This window comes from Amphiura filiformis, chromosome 4, assembly GCF_039555335.1.
Source record: "Amphiura filiformis chromosome 4, Afil_fr2py, whole genome shotgun sequence".
Taxonomy (NCBI): Eukaryota; Metazoa; Echinodermata; class Ophiuroidea; order Amphilepidida; family Amphiuridae; genus Amphiura; species Amphiura filiformis.
This window is the reverse complement of record NC_092631.1, coordinates 48348224-48362347: the sequence shown is the minus strand read 5'-3', so window position 1 is coordinate 48362347 and position 14124 is coordinate 48348224. Positions and strand designations below refer to the sequence as shown.

Below are 14124 nucleotides of genomic sequence, written 5' to 3'. Positions count from 1 at the left end.
CTTTTAATACAGTTATAAAAGTTACCATTAATACCTATACTTCTAAGTTTATACCATAAACAATCACGATTGACACGGTCAAATGCCTTCTTGGCATCGATAAAACAAGCAAATGTGTCTTTCTTGCAAAGATTTCTATTCTGTACAATAGATGAAAATGTGTATAAATGATCAAGACAACTACGATTCTTTCTAAATCCATTCTGCTCTTCATTGATAATGTTATTTTCTTCAAGCCAATCTGTGAGCCTTTTACGGATCACATCACAATATATTTTACATACCACTGAAATCAGCGTTATACCTCTGTAACTCATCGGATCTCTAGGATCATTATTACCAGATTTAGGTATTGGGTTTATTAAACCAAATCTCCATTTGGATGGACAAATACCACATGTAAAACAACGGCTAAAGAGAGCATGGAGAACAACTGTCATAGTTTTGTTCTTAAGTAATTCTGTTACAATACCATCAACACCAGCAGCTTTATTCAATTTAGCTCTATTAATTGCACCAATAACTTCATCAAGCTCAAGAGGTTTATTGAGATTAACTGCAGTATAATCTTTCTCAGACGAACTAGCTTCAAGATCTTTCAATTTTGTCTTTATATGTGACAAAACTTCGTCATCAAAATTATTTGCATCAGCTTTGAAAAGCGATTCAAATTCATTACACCATTTGTTTAAAACATGGTCAGTGAGTGATAACTCGTAAAGGAAGCATCTTTCTGTTTTGATTTATTACTTTGATGAAATAGTTCTTTGGTTTTGCCAAATTTTTGGAAGGTCATTACGGGGTCATCCAAGGTCACTCAGGGGTCATCTGAGGTCAAGTTATTAAAAACTGTCGTATGGGCATGAAACTTGATGGGTACAGTCAACATTTCAAGCCAAATTTTTGGAAGTTCATTTTGGGGTCACCAGGGGTCATCTGAGGTCAAATGAGTAAAAACTGTCGTATGGGCATGAAACTTGGTGGGTAGTCGACATTTAAAGCCAAATTTTTGGAAGGTCATTTTGGGCTCACCAGGGGTCATCTGAGGTCAAATTAGTAAAAACTGTTGTATGGGCATGAAACTTGGTGGGTACAGTCAACATTTAAAGCCAAATTTTTGGAAGGTCATTTTGAGGTTACCAGGGGTCATCTGAGGTCAAATTAGTAAAAACTGTCGGATGGGCATGAAACTTGGTGGGTACACAGTCAACATTTAAAGCCAAATTTTTGAAAGGTCATTTCGGGGTCACCAGGGGTCATCTGAGGTCAAATTAGTAAAAACTGTCGTATGGGCATGAAACTTGGTGGGTACAGTCAACATTTAAAACCAAATATTTGGAAGGTAATTTCGGAGTCACCAGGGGTCATCTGAGGTCAAATTAGTAAAAACTGTCGTATGGGCATGAAACTTATCACGAGGGGTATAGTCAACATTTAGAGCCAAAATTTTAGAAGGTCATTTCAGGGCCACCAGGGGTCATCTGAGGTCATATTAGTAAAAACTGTTGCATGGGCATGAAACTTGGTGGGTATACAGTACAGTTACCATCAACCAGATAATCGTGCCCAGCCGATAACCGCCAAATTCATTTACCTCTCTACCAACAGTTATCGCAAAAGCAGGCGGTCACAAAAGCAGGCGAGACTCGTGGTTCGAGAACCGCCTTTTTTTTAAAGTCATACCCGATGACCCCCTTTTTTTTAGTTGCGGCTACCCAATGACCCCCTTTTTTTCTAGATTTTCTAGAAGAGCATCATCAAAATGCAACAAAATAAGCCGAAACTTCCAAATTTTGCTCCATTTTTCAAAATTATGCGAAACTTTCAAAATTTTGCTCCATTTTTCCAAAATTTTCTACCCGATAACCTTTTTTGAAATCTTATACTCAATGACCCCCTTTTTTCAAAATATTATACCCAATGACCCCCTCTTTTATTTTGTTTGTACCCAATGACCCCCTTTTTAAAATAACGCTTTGTTACCGATAGGCCCCTACTTGCGACACGGTAGGCACATACCGTCACTTCTAAAGTTGAGTGCCCCCTCCCCGGATAAGACCAAAAGTAATGTAATAGAGATTGATAAAAAAATTAATACAAATTTGACATTTTTGATAATCTTGGCAGTCTTTCAGTTGTCCATGTGAGCACTTACAGCAACTCAAATTGAATGAGCTTCACATGTTTTCAACATGGGGTTTTCCCTTTTTTGAAAGTTTTTCATATAACAAAAATACAGATGAGATTTATCCATTGAAGTTATTCATAAAATTAATATGTGTATGCTTTCACAAGGATCACTAATTGTGTCTTTGATCTGAAATATATAACAAAATGTAAAAAAGAAACAGGAAATAATGTTTTTCCATAATTATATCCTTTTGAATTCTCTTTTCAGGCTTAGATAAATCAATAGAGCTTGCCAAACAAATTGCAGCTTTGATCTTTGATCTGAAATATATAAAAAAAGTAAAATAGGAAAATAAAATAATGTTTTTACATAATTATATCCTTTTGAATTCTCTTTTCAGGCTTAGATAAAGCAATAGAGCTTGCCAAACAAATTGCAGCTTTTCCACAGCGTTGCATGAGAGCAGACAGGCTGTCAGCTTATTACAGTACATATGAAAGTGAATCGCTCAAGGATGCTATGGATTTTGAATATAAGACTGGTAGGTCATTTGCCTATTCACTTGTATTACCAGATTATCAATGGAATGGGCCAGTACCAAAATAATATGTGTGAATTTTTAATGTCAAATGTCAACTTTAAATACAGGATGACAGCCTCTCAGGGAAAAAAATGAAAATCCATTTTTCCAGACATGGACAATTCAGGGAATTTGAGAACAATAGCAAAAATTAGGGAAAACTCAGGGAATTTGAGAAAAATAGCAAAAACCATGAAAAACTCGGGGAATTTGAGAGGCAGAGTCAGAATTTCGGCGAGAATCCAAGAATCAATTTTCCCAAAGATTCTCGCAGTAAACAGATTTGTGTGAATCCTAGTTGATTCTTGCAATGCAAACATAATTTGGAAGTTTACACAGAAGTTGCAAGAACCAAATGATTCCCACAAATTTATTCTGCAAGAATCAAGATTGATTCTCGCACTGCAAAACGAAATTCTGACCCTGAGTGGCCCAAGAGGGCATTTGTGATCATGTGATCAAGCTAAATTTATGAGTTGTTTGTCGCTATATTGATTTGGACCCTAACAGCCTCAGGGCTTTTTGGCGACAGGAAGGGAAGGGAAAGAAGGAAGGAATAAAGAGAGAAAAGAAAGAAAGAAGTTGTTTGCTCTGGGTGTGATTCGAACCCGAGACCCCTTGCATGCCAAGCACACGGTCGGCGACACCTTGCCACGGGTCTTGGGCTTCGCTGGCCAGCGAAACCGTGCCTATATATCACTTAGGGCGATTGTGTTATCACACCACGCCACGTGGGATGCATGCACGAACAGCGCATATATCAAGTAGTATAGTATTTTGTCGTACACGGTACGGTTAGGGTTAAGATGTAGACAATAATAGTGCTCAATTTCCTTTGAATTTTATTGTTCTGATCAACACTAAAATGACCATAAAGGTCTGCAAACCTTTGAGAATCTGTAAAGATCTGCATATGGTCTGTATAGAACTTAAAAACTGAATTTAGATCTGCTCGACTCATTTTGCTTGATCGCATCACAATTATATAAATGTCATGGAAAGAATTCTTCTTTCTCTAGGTAGTTATTTGAAATCGTCCACATCCCGATAGGTATGTACAACTTTGGTATTTAAGTGGAAATATTGGAAATTTGTCATGGAAATATCGGGGAAAATTCTAGGAATTTTATTTTTGTGAAATGCTGGGAACTCTGACATACTACGCCACTGAGTGTTACATATCTGTGGTGGATATTGTGGACAGATTAAGTGTGGTCTTAATGTTGTTATTTATTGGGGTTGGGTGGGGCATATAACAAACGTGTCTGTCCCCCACAAATGAAGCCCAGCCCCTCAAATATTATAAATTTTGGATTTGTATTTATTTGTATTAAAATTTTCAACTTCCCCAAATGACAATTTTGACTCGCTCAAATAAAATGTGTAAAAGATCACACTGATGGGGTTCAAATGTTACTTTCCGAGCATCAAGTATTTTCTGGGATGTGTTATGAGCGCTGTTGGTTGTAACATGATAATTATGAACACTCTACTGACCTTAGGATTATGAAAGGAACGTTTGTTTAATTTATATGCAATGACTTTCATTTAAATGTAATCGCCATTTTCTATACCATTGGTCTTACATTATAATTGCAATTATTTCTGTGGTAAATGAACTGTAAGAAAACACATGAGTAAATTTAATTACTGTTGCTTTTATATCAAAATACAAGTTGAAGCAAAACAATAATAAGAGGAAATGACAAACTGATTAAAGTTGCATTGATTATTATAAGTACTTTTTTAAGAAGCAATTTTAAAAGGCATTTAAGTGATCCACAGCATCATCCCCCCCACTTTTCTCAAAAAAAGTTGAGATTTTTATATCACTGGAAACCTCTGGCTACATAATGTTTATGTACAAAATATTTCTTGCAGATTAATTCGTTTTGCAAAGATATCGTGAAATTTAAATTTCGTTCTGGTATACCAGATCGAAATTACAACACATTGTCTATGGAGTAGTGTAAAACACATAATCATGCATAACCTGCAAACGCAAAACCGGAATCAACTGAAATTTTGGGAATAAGCTTTTTTCGTGGATAACTACTGAAAAATGTTATAAAAAGAGGATGCTAGGATCACGAAATACTCCTTTAAGCGTGTGTAAGTTTGGGGTCATTATTAGTTTGTAGAATGGAAAATGGGGGGTTCACTTGGGTGTTATTTGGTACGCATGCTCGTCACAAAAAATGTCAAAAAAGGTCAAATTTTTTGACCTGCTGATGACGACGGATTTGAGATGGCTGTGGCAAGCATGGGTACCACTTTAGTATGCGAGTGAATCCCCCGGGATTGATCCAAGTGAAAGTATAAAGAATTTAAAGAAATATGGCAGTACAGTGTTGAAAGGTGATTTTATGTATATAATTAATGCTGTACAGTCAGTGACAGTTATTGACTTCATCAATTGACTTTATCAAAATAAAATTGTTTATTTCAGATTCCCTGTAAGCTCTAGTTATAGTAATAGATTTGATGTGAGGTGAATGGAGGGGGAAAATCCGGGGGGGGGGAATACAAACAAAATAAAATGTAAATTTCATTGACGTACATGTGTACATTGAATAGCAAAAATATATGAAAGGGACCCCTATGCAAAGCTAAAAATGTTTAAAGATCCGTATTCAAAACAAAATTATATTTTAAAAAAGGTACACATTTTGGAAGTGCTAAACCCTGTCAATATGTATTACATTTATATTTTCTTTTGCATGAAAAATGTTGACTTGCAAAAACCTGTTAATTATTAAACACCGCTTCAAACAACTTGCCTTACTTCCCAATGTGCTAATTAGTTTGTTTAGGTAAAATGTGGCACTCAAAGTTATAATTGTCGGCACATGAAAACTGTGTTAATATAAGAGAATTGAACATATAATAAAACCAACCTAAAACCAACAAAGCTATATGTGACGTGTCATGTCAAAAGGGGACACTTTTTTGGGCAGGTTATCAATTTTGAGATTTTTACATATCTTAAATATAGAGATATTTTGCTACACAACGCTGTTGTCCCCAATGAAATCGGACATTCCTAAGCGAAGATATTGAGTTTGTAAGTTATGGTATTATAAAATTGGAAATTGAGATATCGGCCTTTAAAAATATTATTGACAATGTTGAGAGTAGGAATTACCTTGAAAATGTCTCAAAAATACTAGATGCCTGTTATATTCCGGTCTGAAACTATCAGACAATATTTTTAACATTAATAGCATCGCAAATTCGCAACAAACCCAAGTTGGGAAAAAATCATCCCCAGCAGATTTTTGGCTATTTCTCCATTTACGATCCTGCCCAAAAGTGTCTCCTTTCGACATGACACGTCACATATGTGCTATGTCTTAAAAAACAAAATTTGCCACAAGGCAGCTCATATTTATGTCATTTCTTTTTTTAAAAAAAAGCTGTTTGAGAGAGCTATGTGATAAAACTGATATCATAGGCCTATAGTTATGTGCGCAGGTTTTTGAGACAAACTTTTTTTTGTTCTTTGGCATATTGTCTTTAATATATTGTTCATGTTCAAATGATACGTTTGCAATAGCTTGGTATCAATTTTGATAAGAAAAGCATGTAATATTTATTTATGTATTTATTATTAATAATAATGAAATAAAACAATAAAATTCAATTTGTTTGTATTTTTAATTAAACATTGCAGTAACATTGTCAGATATTTAGGTAACATTTGTTTTCTTCATTTCTATTATTCAACACTTCATTGAGTTTTGTAAACATCCAAACCCAGCCTAGCAAGGCAGATAAACAGGATGGGGAACCGCCACCCAACTTGGGCTTCACCCATCAGTCAAAGGAAAATTACCTAAATTTTGGGATTTTTGGCTTAAAATTTAGTTTCCCCTATCCAATCCCCCTGGAAGAAATATCTGGTGCTGCCACTGAAACGGACAAACATGGACACACTCCCTGTGTGGAAGATTTAAGTCATGTCTTCAGTGGTGGTGCCATGTTGGGGTGGGAGGGTGGCATGTGCCCACCAGTCAGAACTCTTGCCACCCCCCCCCCCTTGTTATCCCCTAGTAAACCCCCCAAAGTACGAAAATTTCCACTTTTTGCTACAATTTTGCGCCAAATTTGTTGATTTTGCTTTCCCTGAATTTCCCTTTCCCCCTGCCCCCGAAAAAATATTCCTGGCGCCACTACTGCACTGTTTTTCATAGTGAGTGTATGGAGTTCAACTGGAATTGGCATTTTTGAAAAGCTTACCGGTACTTTTCTGTGTTTGAGTTAGTCTTGTTCAAGGCCCTCTAAGTTTCCTCCCTCATGACCAGCACTTGAATCCTTTCACTACTTTTGGGCTCACCATTAAGTCCATGATATGAAAGCCACAGACTGCGGCTGCTTATAATCATGCGTAAGTTGAATGATCAAACTCTGGTTGAGCCTGAGCCCGTAGGGCGAGAAGAGGTTTTGGCGGTTCGTAGACTGAGCCCAAGTTTGATTTTTCAGCATACACACAGTCATTAATCGCCGTAATCAGTGGCTCTCACTGACTTCGCGAGCCCAAAATTAGTTCAAGCAGGGAGGAAATCTTGAGGCCTTAAACAGGGCTTTGTTTGAGTTATCTTTAAACAATACCATCAAATTGAAATGAAGCTTCAAATGAAACTGGTGAAATGCCAGTGTTTTGGAAGCATCAGTATAATTTTTATAATGATGTAAGCGGGTAAGCCCAAACCAGGATGTGTAAGAATGCAAGTTAATAGAGTGCTTTATAAATGTGTTGCAGTGATTCTAATTTGTGACCTGTTCTTGTAAAATGTGTACATCTATATCAAAACGATGCACTTGTCGGCTGCTACATGTGTCTTATTTCACATAATAGCTAGGAATAGATACCAGATTCATCTCAAGTGGAAGTCACTTTAAATCATCGAAGTCATATGGTTAAGGAATGTTTTCTGTCTTCCTAAACCATGTGACTTGGGGTGATTTGAAGTGACCTCCACTTGAGATGAGTCTGGTATTTCTTCTTAGCTATTATGTGAAATGAGACACATGTAGCAGCCGACAAGTGCATCATTTTGAAATGGATGGACACAAATATGCATTAAATCTACCAAGCAAGTTTTTGAAAACAGACAAGTTATAAAAACTCCAAAAATGCAAAGAAAAAAAACATAAGGAAAATAATTACAGAATTTATTATAATTTTGTAACTAAAACTTCAATTTTCAAAAGCAAGGTGTCAAAAAGCTCAATGTAGTACATACAAGTGAATCTCAGAAGACATTCCATATATTTTGCTGGAAGTTTTGTGTGGAACATAAACTTTAAATCCATGTCTCTTCACTCAAGATCAAAGCACATAATGCTCCACTGGGCCAAAGAGCTCCAAAGGAGGCATTTTGGAAAATTGAGTTTATATACTTTATACAATGAAATATAATGCTATCATATACTGAAAACACCAAAGGTCTAGCATACTTGGTTCTAAAGTTCTGAAATTTTGTGATGTGTATTTTATTGTTGTCTTTTTATCCATATTTTTGCCTTATCTCTGTTTCAAATTTGCTGCCTTTGGCCCCCATGGACCAGATTGTGTCATATGTGACACGATCTGGTCCATGGGGGCCAAAGGCGGCAAATTTGAAACTGAGGTAAAGGTCAAAATATGGAGCAAAAAACAATAAAATACATAAGAAAATAGACATCAAAAAACCTCATAACTTTAGAACCAAGTAAGCTAGACCTTTGGTGTTTTCAGTAAATGATAGCCTATTGTATATATAATGTAATAACTGCAGTAACTCAATTTTTAAAAATGCCTCCTTTGGCCTCCATGGATCAGATCATGTCACATATGAAGAATCAACATGTGCAGAACAGGAGAGAAATGGCAATTTTAAACAAATACAAATTATGGTTCTAAATATTGTGGAATATTTGCCCAGCAAGGACAATTATTCTTTCTTTTTTTTAAAAAGAGTGGGTATTTGAAGTTTCTGTGTCCAAGAAATTTACAGAATGGTTTAAGTATGCAAGAAAATCTTCAGCAAACGAAAAGTTATTTCTGTAAAACATAACAAACTTGTCAGGTTCTCTACATATATAGTAAATGTATTGATAGCTTTCATGTTTACACATTGCATAATGTGATCATTATGCGAAAAGAAAAACAAGTTTATGGACATGTAGTAGTGAAAATCTATTTCTAGAAAAAGTCATGTTTTGATTTAGAGAGGGCACGGTAGCTCAGTGGTTACGGCCTTGGACTCATAATCTGAGAGCTTGCTTTACGTGCGTGGGTTCGAGTCCCTGTCACGCCACCGTGTTGCGCCCTTGGGCAAGGCGCTTTGTCTCGCTTGCTTCACCCCACCCAGGTGCAATGGGAAGCTGTTAGGGTAGTCACAGTCGTTGTACTGATGAACCTTGCGCCATTTGTAGGCAGCAAACGTGGTTCCGACATATTCTAATAACGGCGGAATAAATGTAAAGCGCTTTGAGGCTGTTTACGGCAGAAAGCGCTATATAAATATCTACATTTATTTATTTATTTCTAATGTTTATAAAAAGGACACTATAATTGTTCAAAAATGACTAATTTCAGTTTAAGGGCTCGGGTAGCAATATTTGCACAGTATTTTTTTTTTAGTTTGGGGCATGAGAGCACATCAGACACATCAAATTGCATTCTGAATATGGTGCGGAATGTCCTGATGATATCAAATTATTTTTATTTTTCTGAAATTTGTGATACAATACAAATTTTATGGCAAAAAAAATTATTGAAAATTTAAATTTTTGACATTTAACAGATAACCTTTTAAAAATACTGTGCAAAGGTGGGTGACAGACCCCTTAAGCAAATTGTAGATTTTTTACTAACAGTGGAAAGCGTCAAAATTGAATACTTTCAACACTGGAGTTTCGCAAAATCACATAATAATAATGCTATATAATTTTTATGAAAATAAATTTTCCAATTAGCAACCCTGTATCAATTTTGTTTCACCATGATTAACTCTATGCCTACCTATTCGTGCTTAGGGTGTTAATTTGGGCTATCCCATTTAAAATCCATACACCCCTTATGGAAGACATGACATTAATCACCAAAACAAGGAGTGTAGATTTTAAATGGAGTCACCCATTTATTCAGGTAACCCAATTTGAAGTGCACACTCCCTGCGTGGGAGATTAAGGTCATGTCTTCCATAGGGGGTGTATGGATTTCAACTGGAATAGCCCCATGTGACAGGATCTGATCCAGTCAGACCAAAGTTGGAAATGTTGAAAATTGAGTAAGGCCTAAAAAAAATTGTTTGATTGGCGTAACCCGACCGACCCTGAAAATAGGCCCAACCCTAGACTTTTTTCTTATTTTTTGCAAAAAAACTAATTAAAAAAAACAAAACCTAAAATTTTAAAAAAGAGAGACAAAAAGCAATTTACAGCATAAAATGTGTGTAAAAAACCCCAAATGCCGACCGAACGACCCTCTTTTTTTTTATGTTACACCAATCAAATAATTTTTTTTGGCCTAATTATCATTACTAACTTGCTCAATACATAAGCTTACTGAAGTTGAAATCCCTTAGCCCCTGGCATACATGGTCGAAACGTTTTTTTGTTTTTTTTGAGTGGCAATTTTCTTACATTTCTTAATGTTTTTTACTTCATTATTTTTACCTTTATCTCAATTTCATTAATGCTAACTTAAGTCTTATTGGAAACATAGAAACTGTTTGTCTTTTCACAACATCTTTACTTTATCTTTATATAATTTGCACAAAACAAAAGTTCAACTGTTTTGAAATTTTATCTTAAGTGTGTGTGTCATTTTATTTTGAATATGATTTGCGGTATTCATCGGTGTGGTGTGGTGCACATATCCTGGTTTGTTTTAAAATAATATCTTTTCTCTGCCTTCAGCTAACACATTTCATTCGGTTGTGGGGTTTGATTGATTGATTGGTTGGTTGTTTAGTTGATCGATTGATTAGTTGATTAATTTGTTAACTGGTTGGTTGGTTGGTAATTGATTGATTGATTAAGTGTGTGATTGAGCGAGTGTGTATGTGTGTAAGTTTCCACGCTGATACCATTATCTTGCACTATAAGCTTATGTGTTTTGTAGTTTGCTTTCTGATGCACTTTTGAGTACTTAATTTGCTTACATTTTGATTTGTTATTTTCTCCAATGTGATTTTAACTCAAAAATATCAAAATTGCTATATAATGGGGCCAATATTTCAAATGGCAAATTTTCATGACCATATTTGGAATCAGCATGAAAAATGCATTAAAATGAGTACAAACAAGCCTGGTATTGATTCAGTAGTTCTTAAGGGATCTAAAATGAGCGTTTATTGCGTTTCGACAGTATTTTTTGTGGGACATGAGAGCACCTCGGACCTATCGAATTGCATTCTGAATCTGAAGCATGTCTTTCTGATATCAAATAATTTTCATTTTTGAAAATCACAATATAATACAAATTTTATGACAAATTATAAAAATTTGATATTTTTCTAATTTTTGATATATAACAGTCCTCGAAGTAAATTATATAAATCTAATGATATATTCTTAAAGTGTATGTAGCAGTGAGGAAAAGCCGACGGTCAATTGAAAATTTTGACCTTTCATATTGAAGATATGGATTTTTTCCCAAAAAGACCTAATTTTTTTTGGTGTTTTGGGAAAAAAATCCATATCTTCAATACTGAAAGGTCAAAATTTTCAATTGATCGTCGGCTTTTCATCCCACCTACATACACTTTAGGTATAAATCATCAGATTTATAAAGTTTACTTCAAGTACTGTTAAATATTAAAAAAAACAATTTTTAATGATTTGCCATAAAATGTGTATTAAATTGCGAGTTTCAAAAAATCAAAATTATTTGATATCAGAAGGACATTCTTCGTATTCAGAATGTAATTCGATATGTCTGATGTGCTCTGATGTCCCAAAATAAATACTGTCCAAACGTTCATACCCCAGCCCTTAAGATAGCTCTTGATATTTTGAGAAAATATTTCAAAACTTTTTCCATTGAAGCGCATAGCTAGCACGCAGAGCATTAAGGTGTCTTTCCAAAAGGATCTAGGCATTGTAACAAGTTTTTCATGCTAGTATTTCTTTTTCATTCATTTTTCAGGTTCACCAGTAGTTCTGCAGGAGTCTGTTCAAGGAGCGGCAAGATTTGCTCAAGGCCAAGGAAGAAAGGGGTCATTTGATGATCCCAAATCAAAACTTTGACATAATTTTGAAGGAGCGGCAAGATTTGCTCAAGGCCAAGGAAGAAAGGGGTCATTTGATGATCCCAAATCAAAACTTTGACATAATTTTGAAGAAGCAGCAAGATTTGCTCAAGGCCAAGGAAGAAAGGGGTCATTTGATGATCCCAAATCAAAACTTTGACATAATTTTGAAGAAGCAGCCAGATTTGCTCAAGGCCAAGGAAGAAAGGGGTCATTTGATGATCCCAAATCAAAACTTTGACATAATTTTGAAGGAGCAGCAAGATTTGCTCAAGGCCAAGGAAGAAAGGGGTCATTTGATGATCCCAAATCAAAAACATTGACATCATTTTGAAGGAGCAGCAAGATTTGCTCATGGCTATGGAAGAAAGGGGTCATTTGATGATCCCAAATCAAAACTTTGACATAATTTTGAAGAAGCAGCAAGATTTGCTCAAGCCCAAGGAAGAAAGGGGTCATTTGATGATCCCAAATCAAAAACATTGACATAATTTTGAAGGAGCAGCAAGATTTGCTCATGGCTATGGAAGAAAGGGGTCATTTGAGGATCCCAAATCAAAACTTTGGCATTATTTTGAAGACGCAGCAAGATTTGATCATGACTATGGAAGAAAGGGGTCATTTGATGATCCCAAATCAGAACTTTGACATTATTTTGAAGAAGCAGCAAGATTTGCTCAAGCCCAAGGAAGAAAGGGGTCATTTGAGCCCGCAGTCCCAAATCAAAACTTTGGCATTATTTTGAAGACGCAGCAAGATTTGATCATGACTATGGAAGAAAGGGGTCATTTGATGATCCCAAATCAAAACTTGGGCATTATTTTGAAGAAGCAGCAAGATTTGATAACAGCTATGTAAGAAAGGGGTCATTTGATGATCCCAAATCGGAACTTTGGCATTATTTTGAAGAAGCATCAAGAGTTGCTAATGGTTGTGGGAAAAAGAGGTCATTTGATGATCCCAAATCAAAACTCTGGTATCATATGATGACCAATTTATGATCATACCGAAGTAAGAAAAATGGTATACGATACCTATAAAGCTATATTCAAACAAATGTGAAAGATGGAAATAAAAATAAGTAAGACATTAGTCTTGTGAATCACTACAGCACAGAACACAAAAACAAAGCATTTTTGTAACATTTTCAAACGGGCAGACAAGGTTGCCAGACAATGTTTATCATGTAAAGGCGGAGAGAGTCATTTTGATTTATATCCAAAGTATAACTGTGATGTGGGAGAGGGTCTGACAGACCATCTTGGGAATTCACCCTCTGGTAACACACACTTGGGGAAAAAAGGTTCTCAAGCCAGGGAGGGAGGGTGGTACTCACATAGGCCTATATACAGTGGAGGCACCAGGATTTTTTTTGGGGTGGGGGGGGGGCATTGGGGGTCAAAGTGAATTTCAGGGGGCAAAATCGACACATTTTGTGCAAAATTGCAGCAAAAAGTGGAAATTTACGTAATTTTGGGTTTTTTGCCTCAAAAGTGTGTGTGTGTGGGGGGGACATGCACACCCATGTCAAAATGTAATTTTAGTATCCCCAGGTCTAATGCTTCCTCCTTGGAGAACCCTCACATTTGAACCCTCAAAAAGCTTCCTGAAAAAACAAAAATGGTTCCTCACAGAGTGACCAAAAATCTTTTTACATTTCAAGGGTTCTCAAATGAGGACAAAAAACAAAACAAAAAGAACCATTTGGAAATAAACAAGTGTGGAAGTTCTTCTTTCCCTTTTGGAACCTTCTTTTTCTAAGAGTGCGGCAGAGCAGTAACTTTCAACTCAATTCAGTCACATTGATGGTCAGAAAAAGCATTCTTGCAATTTAAAATTGCTTTTATATCTTTGTTCTAATATATTTTAATAACATTTGATACACGAGAAGTTCACTGATTACTATATACAACACTATGGTTTTACCACATTTTGATTATGCAATTACTATTTGGAGTAGCTGCAGTGTAATAAACTTAAATAAGCTTCAAAAACTCCAAAACACGGCAATGCGAATTATACTAAGTGTACCATACAGAACTCACATAAACGACATGTTACGTACTTTAGGCTTCATGAATATAAGAGACCGTATTATTTTCTTAACTGGATGTATGATGTTTAAAGTTAAAAATGAAATTGCACCCTCCTACCTCAATGATCTGTTTCGT

At 35.6% G+C, this 14124-nt stretch overlaps 1 protein-coding gene across 2 annotated transcripts in view; it reads left to right on the top strand.

Annotated features, from left to right (window-relative positions):
* Positions 1–13319, top strand: part of LOC140150990 (enoyl-CoA hydratase EchA19-like) — a 31186-nt gene extending 17867 nt beyond the window's left edge. For both annotated transcript variants that reach the window (XM_072173177.1, XM_072173176.1), the window contains 2 exons: positions 2532–2672; positions 11851–13319. In XM_072173177.1, coding sequence (XP_072029278.1) covers positions 2532–2672; positions 11851–11951 — 242 coding nt within the window. In that variant the 3' untranslated portion in view covers positions 11952–13319. The remainder of the gene's footprint in view (positions 1–2531; positions 2673–11850) is intronic.
* The last annotated feature ends 805 nt before the right edge of the window (positions 13320–14124 follow it).